This window comes from Gadus morhua, chromosome 4 (genome assembly GCF_902167405.1).
Source record: "Gadus morhua chromosome 4, gadMor3.0, whole genome shotgun sequence".
NCBI classification, from domain to species: Eukaryota; Metazoa; Chordata; class Actinopteri; order Gadiformes; family Gadidae; genus Gadus; species Gadus morhua.
This window is the reverse complement of record NC_044051.1, coordinates 35,410,437-35,427,936: the sequence shown is the minus strand read 5'-3', so window position 1 is coordinate 35,427,936 and position 17,500 is coordinate 35,410,437. Positions and strand designations below refer to the sequence as shown.

At 47.0% G+C, this 17,500-nt stretch overlaps 1 protein-coding gene across 5 annotated transcripts in view; it reads right to left on the bottom strand.

The window, feature by feature from the left end:
- The window catches only part of LOC115542268 (probable phospholipid-transporting ATPase IH), a 51,296-nt gene that overhangs the window by 790 nt on the left and 33,006 nt on the right, over window positions 1-17,500 (bottom strand). Inside the window, exons 17-32 of one of the 5 annotated variants that reach the window (XM_030354499.1) lie at window positions 17,002-17,075; window positions 16,722-16,825; window positions 16,339-16,520; window positions 15,438-15,704; window positions 14,615-14,792; window positions 13,921-14,023; window positions 13,073-13,218; window positions 12,897-12,956; window positions 12,265-12,392; window positions 11,809-11,944; window positions 10,792-10,815; window positions 9,857-9,922; window positions 9,266-9,369; window positions 8,893-9,058; window positions 7,104-7,215; window positions 4,186-4,310 (exon numbers count right to left, since the gene is read on the bottom strand). In XM_030354499.1, coding sequence (XP_030210359.1) covers window positions 7,144-7,215; window positions 8,893-9,058; window positions 9,266-9,369; window positions 9,857-9,922; window positions 10,792-10,815; window positions 11,809-11,944; window positions 12,265-12,392; window positions 12,897-12,956; window positions 13,073-13,218; window positions 13,921-14,023; window positions 14,615-14,792; window positions 15,438-15,704; window positions 16,339-16,520; window positions 16,722-16,825; window positions 17,002-17,075 — 1,810 coding nt within the window. In that variant the 3' untranslated portion in view covers window positions 4,186-4,310; window positions 7,104-7,143. Of the gene's footprint in view, window positions 4,311-5,414; window positions 7,216-8,892; window positions 9,059-9,265; window positions 9,370-9,856; window positions 9,923-10,791; window positions 10,816-11,808; window positions 11,945-12,264; window positions 12,393-12,896; window positions 12,957-13,072; window positions 13,219-13,920; window positions 14,024-14,614; window positions 14,793-15,437; window positions 15,705-16,338; window positions 16,521-16,721; window positions 16,826-17,001; window positions 17,076-17,500 lie in introns of those variants that run through there. The other 4 variants (XM_030354495.1, XM_030354498.1, XM_030354497.1 and 1 more) reach the window with 4 other exon arrangements.

Here is a 17,500-nt window from a genome sequence, read left to right as displayed (position 1 = left end):
GGGTGGATAAAGAAATACTGAAATGCTTCGGTCAAACCTAAAGGGACAATAAACATTAAACGTCACATTTGCAGCATTCTTAAGCGTGTGTTGGGCTAATATAAAAACATATTATTTTGACGTATTTGTCACTTTTGTGAGGAGGTGACATTAATACTACATTCTGCCCCTGCCCACTTAAACCAGTCGCTTGTATCCGAAGACAACGTCCATTTGTTTGAAGTGCTAATAGCGACAACCTGACATCTAGTGGTGGCAAAGATGGATTGATTAAACAAACAATGATCGAAGCAATCAAGTCTAATTGATTGATCGATTGGCCGTTTCATCAAGTGAAAACACATTTCTTTCAGAACTTCAGAAATGCATTCATATCTTTCAATTCACCTCTGGGTTCTACACAGAGAATATACGACAGAGAATATTTGGTTCTAAAAATTAGACCCAACATTATCTGGTTACCACCTCTTATATAACGCAGGTATTGAATGTATTATACATCAATTATTTTAGTGTCAACCTACGGCGACGTGCCGGACCGCTGGAATGCACACAGGAGCATAGGTGCTCATTCGTCACAAGGAATGACCATAACGTTCATACATCTCAAGAGGAAAAACAGAAAAAAGATGTTGATGTGCATGATGTGTAAGATGTGTACTCTGAAGTGAATGAACCTCGACATAGCCCGAGTGATTCATTCAAGTATCCATTTGTGACCAACGCAACACCCACACAGATCCCCCCCGGGGAACATCTGTCCAGTGTGGTGTGACTGGAGGCTTTATGTTGAACCTGCACCTTGCAACGGTCCCATTTAGCCAGCTCCAGAGGCTTGGGTTGTAGCTAAGGTTGTAGCTACATCATTTTGACCTCTAAGATGTTATCTGTGTGTGTGTGTGTGTGTGCGTGTGCGTGTGTGTGTGCGTGTGTGTGTGTGTGTGTCTGTGTGTGTGTGTGTGTGTGTGTGTGTGTGTGTGTGTGTGTGTGTGTGTGAACTGCCTAAGAAAGAAATTGCGAAACATTAGGGGACATCTCTTCGTAATAGCTAACGTAAGGTTTGTAACGCTTCAGGACCCACAAGGCACCTTAACGCAACCTGAGATAATCGCTACGGCAACAAGGCTTCGGGGGGGAGGGCGACGGCGACGTTGAAATACCATATCTACGATTAACATATTAACAACTTTTTCCAGTTACATCTACGCTCTATCCACGATGACCAGGCAGTCTGCTCTCTGGATCTCAGCTGCTCTCCTGTTGACAGAGAGCACCAGAGACGGGTTGGTGGACTGGTGGATGGATAGATGGATGGATGGATGGATGGGCTGAGGAGGGGAGGGCATGGCCGAAGACATGACAATCAAGTCAGGTGGAGATGCCGGCTGCGCCAAAGAACAGGGTGGTGAGGTAGACAATGTGGAGCAATGCGAAGGGTTTTTTTCTTCGGTTCTTTCTTTCGAAAAAAACAAAAGAAAGAAAGGGAAGAGAAAAAGTAGAGACAACATTAAGAAACAAAGAGAAGGCTCTCAGGAGGGAGGGCGATGAAGGAAGAGGCAGTAGTGTTAGGAAGAACAAAGCAACAGGAGATAATGAAACAGGAGCAAAACAAGCTCAGCCATTTTGATCAATGGGGACTACACCTTTAAGGCCGCTATATTGGACCGCCACTCAATATGTGTTTGTTCGTTTGTATGACACCACACTACATGTACAACTAACTCCTCAACGCAACACAAGACCCTGTGTCAAAAAAACAAAGGCCTCCTAAAAAACATTGTGCTTTGTGCTGCTAGGCTTTTTGTGCTCCTGCTCCCGAACCACCCACTCCCAAAGCAATAGTGTTCCCCTCGTTTTATTGTCAACGCCTCCTCACGCCAGTGTCACAACGTGGACCCTGGTAGATCGTTCTGTGTGTGGAACTGTTGGTCACTGTGATGCTGACCTCTGTGATTCAGACTTACAGCCCCAGCTAAAGAACAACAGCAAATTTTCACTAATGGGACAATTTGTGAGATCACAAATGGACCGAACTTAGCAAGGTCTGGCATAGAAAGTGATTGACGGATGTGTGAGGGGGATAATGTTTACAAAATGCTGCCAAGCCAAACATAAATCTTCATCTGTTTGTTTTTTTTAAATATAATTGAACAGTCAAAGAAATCAAAGAAATAGTAAAATTGCATCAGTGATCATAAAAAGAGCATTCATCCTGTAACAGTGATAATGCCGTTCTCAAATCTCCGTTAACATCGCGGGACCACCTGCTGTGGTCAGGTGTTGTGACGTAGAGGGCTGCGTGCTAGCTAGCTGGTGTTTAAGGCAAAGGGAAAGGCGAAGGGAATCCTTGCGTGGCTGAACCGCTTGTGTTTTGTGCATTCTCGTCGTTTGTCCTAACAAACACTCAGTAGCGGTTAAGAAAATTCGGAAGCTTCAACATGTACGCTGAAAACAAAGTTGTCCGAAACAAAAGTATGAAGTATTTTGTAAAGTGCAAAAGTTCATAAAGACATCAAGCGATTCCCCACACGGACACACGCTGCCTAAACGTCACACAACTGACGCAAACAAACGCGCACTACACAAATACACATCTCAATCTAGGTAGTACATCACTACTCTATCCTACCAGACTCCAAACTATGCACAGGAACAACCACAGGATACAGTGTGCAGTCTGAGTGTTGGGAGAACTTTTGTTTTCCATTCAGAGGACAGAGAATGAAGTACTCGCTAATTGACAGTAATAATATCATAATATACTCTATGTATTTACTATATACTATATAAGAATATAATATATGTATGCCCATGCGTCCAAAAGACACTGATTACATTAAATGGGTATTCCTGAAGTTATTAAGTAAAAAAAAAAGTAATATGGCTTATTGCTAGTTACTATACAATACAATCTTACTAAATCTTTTATTTTGACGATAATTCTTGTAGCAATAAATTCAGGTTACGTATGCGCTCCTCAGTGTGCTATCTTACAGCTGCGATGCCGGCAAATACTCGTCTGTAATGCACGTTAAATGAGGCATGGTTAATGTTTACATGTAGGCCAAGAGGCTGTGATCCACGTCGGCCTTCAAACCCGATCATTTGAAGTTACTGCAGGTCACAAGCAAGGGTTTATCGCCAAATTCAGTCGGAAGCTCTGAGCTTCCCGAAGACCACTTGACAGCTAGGACCTTAACAAGTGCACAACAAACAGCCATCTCTTCCCACTCAGACGCCAGACCGGCCACTACTCCACCGCTCCCTCCTTACAGTGACGCTGTATCGCCGGTTCCCACTATGGAGTATTTCTGGACAGAAGGTTTGCACACAGGCAACACCAGTTAGTCCTATACAGAGAGAGAGACATGGAAACAGAGAGGGAGAGAGAGAGGGAAGGAAGGAGTAGACAGATAGGAAGGTGTAGGTTGCAGGAGTGTTTGGAAAAAGAAAAGAGGTATTAAAAGAAAACGTAAAGGTCAGAAAACAAATGAACACATGCAGGCATGGACCTTAATCATAACCCCGACACATTTCTCATCACCACTACGTGTCATCATACAGCATCTTATTTCGTTGCATCATCGTCTTTGCTGTGACTTAATGCACGCGGGTTAACCAATGCACGAGCAGTACTGATGGACCGTTCAGGGTGACGGGAAGGGTCTCTGATCGTCGATGGAGATGGTGGTTCCTCAGTGGGGATTTGGTTTCTAGCTTTTTGTTCGCTGTGACATCACCAAACGGCCTTAGAAGAAGCCGTCTGAAATAGGAACGCTTTGCCTTCGATTTGAGGAAGGGGTGTGTGTGTGTGTGTGTGTGTGTGTGTGTGTGTGTGTGTGTGTGTGTGTGTATGCGTGCACCCTGAGATTTCTGCACCAGGGAAAAGCGGCGACAACTGCGTCAATGTACCTCACCCCTACACCCAGAACCCCTCTTCATATAGGTATGTATAACTTTTCGACATATACCATAAAAAAAATAAGTTAAGGTCCAAGGCAATGCAAACAAAAAAAAAACTAGACTGGTGTCTCGGGCCCTGTGCTACCATAGGCCCCGCCCCCTCGGCCCTTAGCCCCGCCCCCTCCCCGGGAGAGGCCGGCGAATCGTAGCAGCGGGGGGAAGGAGGGGTAGCCGGGCCTGGGGCGCCAGCGTGTGAACATGAGCTTCTTCTCTGAGGTGAACGGAGAGTCGAGAGCAGACCTGCGGGGGTGGGGCGGGGCCGGCGGGGTGGGGTCCTGCTGCCCCCCGCGGAGGGAGGCCAGGGGGGAGAACTCCGAGAGCTGCCCCCGGTACAGCCTGTCGGCGTTCTGGGGGAGAGAGGAGGGAGGAAGGGAGAGGGGGGCGGATGATTGGAGAGAGTGTGAGGAAAAGGAGGGGACGGTGGAGAGGGAGTGAGATGGGGAGAGAGTGAGAGAACGAGAGGACGATAGAGAGTGAGATGGGGAGAGAGAGAGAGAGAAGAGACGATGGAGAGAGGGAGAGGGATGGGGAGAGAGAGTGAGAGAGAGAGAGAGAGAGAGAGAGAGGGGGAGAGAGAGAGAGAGAGAGAGAGAGAGGGAAGAGACGATGGAGAGAGGGAGAGGGATGGGGAGAGAGTGAGAGAACGATAGAGAGGGAGAGGGATGGGGAGAGAGTGAGAGAACGATAGAGAGGGAGAGGGATGGGGAGAGAGTGAGAGAGAGAGAGGGGGAGAGAGAGAGAGAGAGAGAGAGAGAGAGAGAGAGAGAGAGAGAGAGAGAGAGAGAGAGAGAGAGAGAGAGAGAGAGAGAGAGAGAGAGAGAGAGAGAGAGAGAGAGATGGGGAGAGAGAGTGAGAGAGAGAGAGAGAGAGAGAGAGAGAGAGAGAGAGAGATGGGGAGAGAGAGTGAGAGAGAGAGAGAGAGAGAGAGAGAGAGAGAGAGAGAGAGAGAGAGAGAGAGAGAGAGAGAGAGAGAGAGAGAGAGAGAGAGAGAGAGAGAGAGAGAGAGAGAAGAGACGATGGAGAGATGGGGAGAGAGTGAGAGATAGGTCGATAGATGATGAATGATGGAGAGATGGAGGGATGGAAACAGATGGATATTGAGACGATGGTGGGAGATATTATAGAGATGGAGAGAGGTGTAGACAGAGAGAACGAGCGGTAGAGCGAGCGACAGAGCGTGGTTGATGTCGAGATGACAGCGAGAGAGATGGAGTGACAGAGAAAAGTATTTGGGAGATGGAGGGAGGGAAAGAGAATGAGGGAGAGAAGGGGCGACATTGAAAGAAAGAGAGAACAAAGTTAGTCCTGCAGCATTGGAGTATTGAAGTGTCACGTACACACCTTTCCACATGGGTGGTGTAGAGCAGCGTGTGTGTGTGTGTGTGTGTGTGTGTGTGTGTGTGTGTGTGTGTGTGTGTGTGTGTGTGTGTGTGTGTGTGTGTGTGTGTGTGTGTGTGTGTGTGTGTGTGTGTGTGTGTGTGTGTGTGTGTGTTTTTAAGCAGGCACAAGCAATGCAGTGGTCTCCAGCCATGCCCAATCCCAGCATGTAAACACAAAAAATATACACAGAGAACCAAACCAAACCAAACAGAACACAGCTGGTCTTTCCGAACGCAACTGCACCAAACCACAACAACTCGTGCAATGAATGGGAGCACATGCATGACGGTCCAATCCTTTGCCCATACCAACCGTGCACGTAAATGTGTCCATCCGATACATATGCACAAGCACACACATTCTGATCCTTCTTTCTATGTCTGTCATTCATTGCTTTCCTTCATTCATTCCTTCAATCATTTGTTTATTAATTCGTTATTAAATTGGTGCCACAAGAGGGCAGCAGAGCTCCATTGAACTTTTGACATTTACTTGAAACACGCACACACACGTTGGGTTAGTAATTTACTACTTAACGTTTAAGTAGGTAGTAAAGTACTGTAAGTCTTACGTCAACCACTCCTTCGTCCAACATAACATCACCGCAGGCTCACCATTAGTTAGTTGAGATCGGTAACGAAACCGTTAGTGACAAAACACCTCTTAATAACCCCAAACTTCGTAGGAACTTCCCGGTTTAGAAAGTAAAAGTCCTTATTCACTATGCTCTATGCTAAGAGAATTACTCCAGCCGGGCTCATACAATATCAAACATTCATATGTTGATTATGAAGAATGTAATGTTATGAGTTCATATAGTGAATTCAAACTCAAGACTTTTATTTTCTAATCCCGGGGTCCTACACCAAACTGTAACCACACCACACGTTCACAAACCCGGTGGCGTGGGGTTTTACCAGGGCGTGGCTTCTCTAGTCCTCAGACAAGGCCACTCCGTCTAGTAAGGAGTCTGAACTCTGGTACACCACGATCCTGTCAAACACCCTGCGTGCGCGCACACACTGGAACACACACACGCACATGAATACATGGGCACGCTCGCATGAATACAAGTGCACACACACACACACACACACACACACACACACACACACACACACACACACACACACACACACACACACACACACACACACACACACACACACACACACACACACAAACATACTGTACATGCACAGAAAGCAAAAAATGTATTTCCACTGGAATTAGAATGAAGCAAAATTAAATACAAATTAAAGCAAAGAAATGCAAAGCACGTACTTCACATGAACTTTAGTGCACAGTGTTGTATGTTGATCAACAACACCATTCAATCATAATGAATAGCATCAGGCACTAAAAGCAGGACATCGAAGTAGTCAGAATTGTGGCTCCTCAAAGTTCCTAGGATCCACTTGACCAACGACCAAATGACGACTCATGATGAAATGCAGCGTTACAAACGGTCACAACGAAGCATGCATTTCCTTAGGGGAGTCGAAACCGAGAAGCATGCACACGTTTGGCACACAAGACAAGGAGAGAGAGCGAGCGAGCAAGAGAGGGGAGGGGGGGGGGGGTGATGCAAAACCAGTCAGGCCATGAGGGGTAATCCCCCACAAAAACGAAAACATGGCAGCACAACACAGCAGCATGAATAAGGAGACGCAGTGGACGAGATCGGAGGAGGAGGAGGAGGAGGAGGAGGAGGAGGAGGAGGTGCTACAGTAGAAGGAGAGAGTACAGAGGAAAGTCACCTCCAGGTTACGGGGGAGGGGCAGTTGGCGTAGGAGGAGTTTAATAACTAAGTCGCCTGGAGGTCAACATAAAGATGGTCGAAGGCTCCGACGCCAGGCGCCGTCGGTTAATCTGTTGCGTTGCCCGGCAACCGCCCCAGGGAGGAGGAGGAAGAGGAGAGGAGGAGGATGAAGAGGAGGAGGAGGAGGGTAAACCAGGGGAGAGAAAGAGGAGGATGGAGAGGAGACAGGAGTTAATAGGATGGAACAACGAGTGGAACAAGATTAAATTGAAAGTACAACAATGTTTTGTGGATTTGGTAATACCTTTTAAAAAGGCTACATAATTTAAAAAATAATTAACCATAGTTCAAGGTTTGATTTGAGTTGGGTGTTGATTCAATTTGAATAGATTAGTTAAACCCAGAATCTAATCATCAATTTAAGCATACCAAGGATTTGGGATTTTAACTCTTAGATGGTAACATGCAAGAGCACTCGCCGGAAAAAAAAGATGGCTGCGTCTGATTCCAAATCCATTGGTTTACATGGAAACAATATCAACCTTTGCATTCAATTTAGAGTCTTGTCTAAGAGGACCAGTCCATCAAGATGGAGCAGTTATAAATCAAAGCTCAATAGCCTAGCCAGTAAAGATGTGATGACTACTACCGAGAGAACAGACAGGGAAGTCAGAGTAAAAACACTTGAGCAGAAAGGTTAAGTTATGGGTACATGCCTAGCCCTTCACCGGCTTGTTAGGTACAGTTATTAAACACTACAGATTAATTGCATACATTGTGTGTTTATCAATCCCACATCGCTAGGTTTTGATGTTCATCCAGATTATTATGGTTTATGCAATGTGAGTCAGCCTTTATTTGACACCTGGAATAAGTCATTGTTAAAGAAGCCATTTATGCATTTTTGAACCATCTCCCTTTGTGACCAAGTTATTCGGACCAAATGACGGTCAGCGCTAGCAAACATATGTTCAGGTTCATTCAGTTTTTTATCAACTAGGCAAATAGAGCAGCTACTAGCATTCTGTGCTAGAGCAAACTACCGAGCGACACCAATGTGTAGGCCTTCTTTCATGGCTGCAGTTTTCTTTAATCCAATGTGTCTGTATTAAGAAGTTGTTTTCCAGTCTTCTGAAGTTAAAAAGCGGGCACGGCACACAGATAGAGAAGGAAGGGGGGGGGGGGGGGGGGGCTTGACTTACGTCAAGGATGGCCGGGAGGTAATCGTAGCTAGTGGACCTCTTCTAATCCAGAGAGTCATATAGCATAGCATCTCAGTTAGCTCATGAAGTCTTTATGTTAACATTTATACATGCAAACATGTGCACGTACATGTGTGTGAATGTGTGTGTGTGTGTGTGTGTGTGTGTGTGGATGCTTGTGTGTATGCATGTTCCTTCACATCTATGTATGTTTATGTATCTGTGTGTCCCTACACATGTACGTGTGTGTGTATGTGTGTGTGTGTGTGTGTGTGTGTGTGTGTGTGTGTGTGTGTGTGTGTGTGTGTGTGTGTGTGTGTGTGTGTGTGTGTGTGCGTGCGTGCGTGTACATATATGCGTGTGTAGGTGTGTTTCCGTAAGTGTGTGTGTTCGAGTGTGTGTGTGTGTGTGTGTGTCTGTATGCATGTATGCATGCACCTACACATGTGTTTATGCATCTCTGTGTGTCCCTAGTACACATATAGGGACGCAACCAGGTTGGGACACCACCAGGTTTGGGACACAACCCTGGTGGTGTCGCTGTATGAAGGCGGGTGTGGCAGGGCCGGGCTGAGGGCGTGGTACCTGGATGCGCTCGGTGGTGGTGGGCCACAGGGCCCTGCAGATCACCTTCTTCACCACGTCGGGCAGCAGACCGGCCGTGATCAGCAGGATGATGCTGAGCCAGGCCGGCCCGCTGGACAGCATCTGCATGAACACGTAGTACATCCTCTGGTAGTTCAGGAAGGGCCTGCAGGGGGCGACACAGCGCAGAGAGACGGGTTAACAAGGCTGCAGGGGACACGTTACAGCAGTTTGTTTTTGAATAGGTGTGTGTGTGTGTGTGTGTGTGTGTGTGTGTGTGTGTGTGTGTGTGTGTGTGTGTGTGTGTGTGTGTGTGTGTGTGTGTGTGTGTGTGTGTGTGTGTGTGTGTGTGTGTGTGTGTGTGTGTGTATACCAGATGATGCCCCCCCACAGCAGGGAGAAGACCACAAAGAAGATGAGCGAGCCCCAGATCACAAAGTGGTTGATCCAGGTCCAGTAGTGTGTATCCAGGACCAACTACCAGAGAGAGAGAGAGAGAGAGGCAGTGAGAGATTGGTGAGGAGAGAGGGGGAGAGAGAGAAAGAGATGTAGAGAGAGAGAGAGAGAGAGAGAGAGAGAGAGAGAGAGAGAGAGAGAGAGAGAGAGAGAGAGAGAGAGAGAGAGAGAGAGAGAGAGAGAGAGAGAGGTGGAGAGAGGTGGAGAGAGAGGGGGAGAGAGAGAGAGGTAGAGAGAGAGCGAGAGAGGTAGAGAGAGAGCGAGAGAGGTAGAGAGAGAGGTAGAGAGAGAGAGGGAGAGAGAGAGAGAGTATAAGTACAGCTTAAGGTCTCTTTAATGTGTCCGTCATCATCTCTAAAGCCCTGAGCAAGTGGTTCCATGCTCATAAAATCCAACCTCAAACCCACTTAACCAAACGTACTTTACCTTCGAAACTCTCCATCAACAATAAAACGGATTGTAAAATGTGTGTGTGTGTGCGTGCGTGAATGTGTGTGCGTGTGGGTACCTTAAACGTAACAGTGAAGACCAACACAGTGAAGACCAGGGTCCCGAAGGTCCAGTTTCCAAACATCTGTAAACAGCGTCAACACTGTCAGCTGATACGTAATGCCGCCCCGGTCAGGGATATGTTTGCACACGTCTTACTTTCCTTCTGAATTGAATGCGGCATGTGTATGAAAGAACTAGCATGTGATGGATTTGATTGGTTGATTGGGTTAGAGTCTCTGGAGTATTTATAGACGTCATTTGTTTCCATGCTTTGTAACTTTATACTGCAGCCATTGTTTCATTCAGATTAGTTTTGAGATAAAACAATGTTCTTTTTCGAGAGAAAGCTAAATCCCTGATTGGATTGATCTTTACGGTTTGAGTCATGGGGTTTCATTCCTAAAAAACATTCAACGCATTATATTGAATAATTCTGTACCAAAGGGAGGGCTGTGGCAAAAACTAACTTACTTAAAACTTCTGGCTGAAACTTTGTAAGTAACTCGTAAATTACTGAACTATCCTCAAACTCGTTTGAATCCTAGGGTACTATAACAAATGCTACTATAAAGCTATGACTGCAAACTAAACACAAGAAACGTGTTTGGACAGCACAACAAAACACGGGAGACATGGAATGAGTTGGACTAGGGTGGTTGTGGTTCGCTAAGAATGCCTGAAGCTCATTGGTCCGTGGCAAGCAATCAAGGGAGGGACATGGGATGAACGGTGAACAGCTATTGGATGGATGGACGGTTAACAATGTGTATGTAATGTGTGCTTTTTATTTTGTTGTGTTGTCGATGTGTAGGTGTGTTTGGTTTGTTTATGATATGGCACCACGAGGAGAGACCAAACAGGCAGGCAGTGGACTGAGGAAAGGAGTCGGAGGAAAGGTAGGAGGAAAGAGTGGGAACACAAAATGGAGGAGGAAATAAAGGGGCAGCTTACCATCTGTGTGTTGGATGTCATTAGCTAAGAGGGGCGGGGGGGTAAGGGCAGGAAGAAGAGAGGCATAACCAAGAAATGGCAACGAAAAAAATAAGTCAGAAAATTTTGAAGAAAGGGTAGAAATAGAGGGCAGAAAAGAGAGCATTCGAAAGAAAGAAAGATCATAACAACATAATCATCAACAAGGCAATAGGTGGGAAAAAATCAATTGAGTCGAGAATCAAACAAAACGTCTGCCGTTGGAAGGTCAAATAATAGAGTATCAGGGTTTGGGAGACAAGGCGGGGAGGGGGGGGGGGGGGGGGGGGGTCTGTTGAATTGAGGGTTTAGTTATACAGAAGTTGAGGATATGGCATAAGTAAACCGACGATACATATAGCACAATAAAAATGTGTCGTACATGTATCAGTTTTAAATAAGTTGAAAAAAAAAAACTACACTTTTAAGCTAAGCACAATATCTGCTACTGGTTGCAAAAGCTTTGGGGGGTGGCTTTAGAAAGTTTTTTTATTTCCGGTTGGATAATTTCGATATCCAGCTTACTCTGGCTGATATCTTCAAATTGCCATTACAGTTATCTTATATCAAAGAACTAGCTAAAATCATTTCTTGACTATTTAATACATATTTTAAAGTCAACTTATTGCCATACATTCCATTCGGATTTGATCAATGGATTTAGTCACATTTTTTATCTTATGTTGTTTTCAGACTTAAGGGTTGAAATGCCTTAAATGAGCTTCTCAACCGCCATTGATACGTCGTTGAGGTCTGAATCAGTGGACACCTGGTTGAACTTAAAACACAAAACTTAACTTAACCTAAACATTACTCAGGAATAGTCTTACTGCCAGCTAACCCATTGTGTGTGTGAGGACAACAAAAAAAGAAAACCGATGACAAAACGATAAAGTGTGCGACAGACTGTAGCATTCAACTCTAGAGAAAGGGAAGGAACCGCAACATCACTACAAAATAAGAGCGTGTTGTAGTTTTGGAATTTTTTTTACAGGCTACCTGTCCATTGCTTGTGAAGGTGGTGTTGTCAAACAGGAAGTAAGCGCCGAAGAACATGACCATGGCGTCGTACACGCCCAGGATGGTCCAGTAGATGAAGATGGGCCAGCGCAGCAGGCAGTTCTTTGAGATATCCCTGGAGGAAGCAACAGAATGACGCTAACGTTGTAGTACTGTTACCACTACCAATACCTAGGCAGGGCTCATAGGATTCCTTGCTTGCTTAAAGCAATAGTCTTAAAAACTTTAAAAAACAAGTTTTTAAGTCAAGTTTTTATTTTCTAAACGGAAGAGGTGTCTCTTAAAAAAAAAAACTTGGAACATTATTGACCAGAAGCACTGGTTGTGTCCTGACTGCTCTTAGCATCTGATACACTCCGGGGGCTCTCCTTGGTTCAGAGGGTCCGCTAGAGATGGACCAGATGGCCACCACGGTAACACAGGAGCCCGGCCCACCTGTAGAGGGTGGGGTCCTTCCTCAGGATGTCTATGTTGATGTGCTGCTCCATCAGACTGTAGAGCAGGATGGGCAGCGAGGTGAAGCTGATGTTGTACAGCGTCAGGTAGGCCGTGTCGTACAGAGGCTGGGGGAGGGAGAGGGGGAGGAGGGGGAGAGAAAGGAGGAGGAGGGAGGAGGAGGAGGAGGTAGAAGGAGGAGGAGAAAGGAGGAGGTATGGATGAAGGGAGAGGAGGAAGAGGAGGATGAGGTATGGAGGAAGGGGAGGAAGAGGAGGTATGGAGGAAGGGGCAAGAGAAGGGGGAAGAGGAGAAGGAGGTGTGGAGGAGAAGGATCAGGGGTTAGTTTTACATTGTGTGCATTGTGTGTTGTATATTTTGGTCTGTGTGTTTAGCAGTGCACATCTGTGTTTTTATAGCGGGTGTGTGGTAATGTACATGTGAGCAAGCGAGTGGAGCAGGTGAGCTGTGGTCCATAACATATGTGTGCATCCACTCTATGCCTCACACACACACACACACACACACACACACACACACACACACACACACACACACACACACACACACACACACACACACACACACACACACACACACACACACACACACACTCACATGCTTGTACTGACCTGTTGCGAGAAGCCACAGAAGAACTGATAGAGGAACTGGGGGAAGATGAAACACACGTTCTGCGGTGGAGAGAGAGAGAGGGAGAGAGAGACATCCATATGAACATGACCCATCTTCCGCACTGATACTGTGAACGCTGAACGCCCGGACGTGGCGGTGGCGAGCTCCTGCTCACCTTGTAGAAGAAGTACTGCACCAGCTCGGAGATGCGGATGTAGTAGTAGTGTCCGTGCACCAGCAGCATCTTCTTCAGGTGCTTGAACTTTGGGATGGCGTAGTCGCTGTTCCTGGCCGCCTGCCGACCCTCCTTACCCATGATGCCTTGGGGGGAAAGCCGGACAGGGACGGGAAGCAGAAGAAGATGGAGAAGAAGCAGAGAGTGAGAGACTTCCACTGGCTTCCATTCGGGCCGTGGACATTTTCTCTCCTTTTTAATCTTAATATATAAATTGGCTTTTGTGCTTTGAAAGACCGGACAGTGAAAAGGGGACAGGAAGCGGGTTGAGGAAAAGAGGAAACAAAACCCACTGTCTAGCCCACAGGCTAGACAACGTTCAAGGTTTCGATTCCCACCTGTGGTCCATGTCATTCTACATGTCATTCTCTCGCTTCTGCAACCCACTGTCTAGCCGTGAGGCTAGAATCTAATCGAATCTTAAACGCTTCAGGGCGTATAGCCAACCATGGTAAGCATACTAGCGGGTCGAGCAACCGATTTTCTTGACAAATTTAAGATTATCCCTCCTTGCAGAGAGCTGGGCCCGACCCCGCAAAACCTTAAAGGTGACATACTATTTCACCAGGTGTGAGTGTGATTAGCCGTTACAAGCCGTTTTAGATCTATCCAGCACACATCTAGGTGGACGCGCCAACTTGTGATGTCAGAAGAGGCAGATTTTCATAACGGCTTGTAACGGCTAATCACACTCACACCTGGTGGTATAATATGTCATCTTTAAGAAGGTGCAACGGTAAAGTTTTTACTCAGTTTGACTCAGAGAAACGGAGCACTGTGGGACTGACCGATGCCCACGTGGGCCTCCAGGATCATGCTGACGTCGTTGGCCCCGTCCCCGATGGCCAGCGTGATGGGGTGCTCCTTGGACGCCTTGATCAGCTTCACGATCTACAGGGACAGCACGCGGGACGATTAGCTCCAATGCTAACGAGATACGGAAGGTTGACAAAGTAAAAGTCCTTATGTGTTTTGTCTACAGGCTTTCCCTCAGCTATTTACACATGTTGGCTGTATCTCTAGTTGACCGCTTTTTGGCGAGACAAGGCGGTTGACCTAGTGTACCAGGGCGGGCTTTTATTTTGCTATCCTAGTTTTCATTCTGCAATGAGATTCAGTCCAATAAAAAGAAGACAAAGAATTGAAAAAAATATATATGAGGAAAACTAGTAGCAGGCATTTTATAGAGAGAGAAGGAAGATTATACAGTATGTGACATTAAACCACGCCCCGGACTGGACGCTATAGTGTGTTCAATGAAAGATGAGAAGTTAAATTGAGCCCCAACACATCCTATACAAATCCCAACAACTCTACTACATGAAACCACCTCCATTTTAGACCGCCCTCAGCTTATTTCTCAACCAATCAGGGCATCTCTTCCCTGATTGGTTCGGGGGATTCCATCCAGCCTGTCGATCACAGGAGGTGCTCCCACTGATTACAGTGGGAAGGGTCCACCCATGACTTCCTGTGCCTTACCTGGGCCTTCTGCAGCGGGGCCATGCGGCAGCAGAGCACGGCGCTGCAGTTGCGGCAGATCTCCAGGAAGATCTCCTTGTAGTCCCCGGCGCTGGAGGCCTCCGGGCCGGGCTGCAGCACGGCCGACAGGGTGGCCCCGTCGATGATCAGCCCGAAGTCACTGCACTCCCCCGAGAGGCTTGAGAGGGGGGTGAACGGATGAACGGGTGGATGAATGAATGAAGGACGACATCATTCATCAGACGTCATTGGGTTTTTTTCCAGACATGAGCAAATGAGTGAACAAGTGAATTGATGAATGAATGATCGAGTAGTAAGTACACAATGAGAGAAGGGAATGCATGAATGAACGAACGAGCAAACGCGTGAACAAAAGAGAGAAGGAATAAATTCATGGATGGACGAAGGAGCAAGTGAGTGAACGGGTGAATTGATGAATGAATGAATGGACAAACGAGTGAACAAACGAGAGAAGAAATAAATTCATGGATGGATGAAGGAGCAAACAAGTGAACAGGTGAATTGATGAATGAATGAATGGACAAACGAGTGAACAAATGAAAGAAGGGAATGTAAGAACGAACGAACGACCAAACAGGCGAATAAAGGAGAGGAGAAATAAAGACATGAACGAACGAACGAGCAAACGAGTGCACGAGTGAACTGACGAAATGAACGAACCCATCGACACAAACGAGTGAACAAATCGAAAAGACGCGGTGACCAGTGCACGAAGGCACGGAACAAATCAAACGACAAACAAAGAAAGGAGCAGATTTGTGAACGTCTGGAAGCTCATCACGCTCATCCCGCGGCGCCTCACCCAGAGACGGGGTCGGGGTCCAGGCCCAGGCCGCTGGGTTCCCGGTGGGGCCGCAGCACGGTGCGGCTGAGGTCGAACAGGGCGTCGTGCAGGCTCTGCTCCTCGGTGCGCTTGGTGGTGAGCTCCAGCACGCGCGTGCCGCGGCGGAACAGCTTGCTGGCGTAGCACGTGGCCGCCGCCGTCTCCATCTTGTCGCCCGTCAGCACCCACACCTTCATGCCCGCCTGATGGAGCGACTCAACCGTGTCGGCCGCCTCCTCCTGGAGCCTAGGGGGGGATCCATCAAGTTGTTTATCATCTGCATCGCCGTATCGTGTCGCCGCCTGATCTCACAGCCCGGGATGGCCCATAAAGTTGTTGTTTTTTTTAAATATTGAAACTACATCAATAATGTGATACTGTCGCCTCTTCTTACAGCCTATGTCGATCAATCAAGTTTTCTGGGGGGGGGTTTTGTACTGAAAATATATCACTATACTCTTATAGCCTGCGATGATCAATACAGTTTTCCGTTTGTTTTGGTATTTAAATACATCACTACACTAGTTCACGTTCAAGTTCAAAGTTGTATTGGTCACATGTTTGCAAAAATAACGTTTTACATACAGTGAAGTTAAAAAGGGGGTCAACACTTAGTACTGCCACCTCCTTGTCCAGCCTGGGATGATCGATAAAGTTGTGTTTAATTGAAGGGTTTGGGTTGATTCAATTGATCTCCCACTGGTGTGAATACAAACCATATATATATATATATATATATATATATATATATATGTACATATAAACTTCCTCCTTGACATCTTCCCTTGACATCGTTGTACAGAACTAGTAAAGAAAGACAGGATATGGAGGCTAGCCCCTTAGCAGCGTGCTACAGCCCAGTGTGGCCCCCCCCCCCCACCTGTCCTCCACCGCCGTGGCCCCCAGCAGCACCAGCTGGGTCTCTATCTGGTCGTAGGCCTCGGCCAGCCGGCGGTCGCGGTCGTGGAGGGCCAGCCGCGCCTCGTTCAGGAGCCGGTACGTCTCCTCGTACTGCTCCGGGGTCAGGGCCCGGTAGGCCACGCAGAGCGTCCGCAGCCCCTCCTACAGCACACACACACGCACACAAGGACATGCACACACACATACACAAGCACATACACACACACGCACATGCACATTGGTAGTACTATTGGTAAAACATAATCAGAAAACCCAAACAACCCAGCTGATTGTATTTAGTGTGTGTGTGTTTGTTTGTGTGTATGTGTGTGTGTGTGTTTGTGTGTGTGTGTTGACACTCACGATTGCGTTGTGCTCCACCCGGTCCTTGACCTCCTCCACCTTGCCAGACACCACCCGGGGGAAGATGGAGGAATCGGCCCCCTTGCAGAACAGATACACCTCACCTGAACACACACACACACACATTGCATTGGTGTAGAAGAATGTTTTTATACTGTGCACGTGTGTGTGTGTGTGTGTGTGTGTGTGTGTGTGTGTGTGTGTGTGTGTGTGTGTGTGTGTGTGTGTGTGTGTGTGTGTGTGTGTGTGTGTGTGTGTGTGTGTGTGTGTGTGTGTTTACCGGTGCTGGCTCTGACGATCACACTCATCCTCCGCCTGACGGAGTCGAAGGTCAACACCTCCAAAAGTTCAAACCTGGGCCGAACACACACACACACACACACACACACACACACACAATTGAACACACACACACAAACACACACACGCACACACACACATAGTCGGACACACACACACAACACACAAATACACACACACACACACACACACACACACACACACACAATTGAACACACACACACAAATAAACACACACACACACACACACAGTTGAACACGCATACACACAAATAAACACACAGGTCATTACAAATGACTTTCCGATTATCCGAAGAGCCAGCTGTCATTAAGAGCTTTAATGTGCTAGCAGTCTGTCCGTCTAGACTACCTAATAGAGTGAAAGCAGGACATCTACCTATGTACTACTGCCCAGGCTGTGAGCGCACTGGTCGCAAAGGTGACGGACGGCGACCAGAGTCCGATCATGGCAATATCGA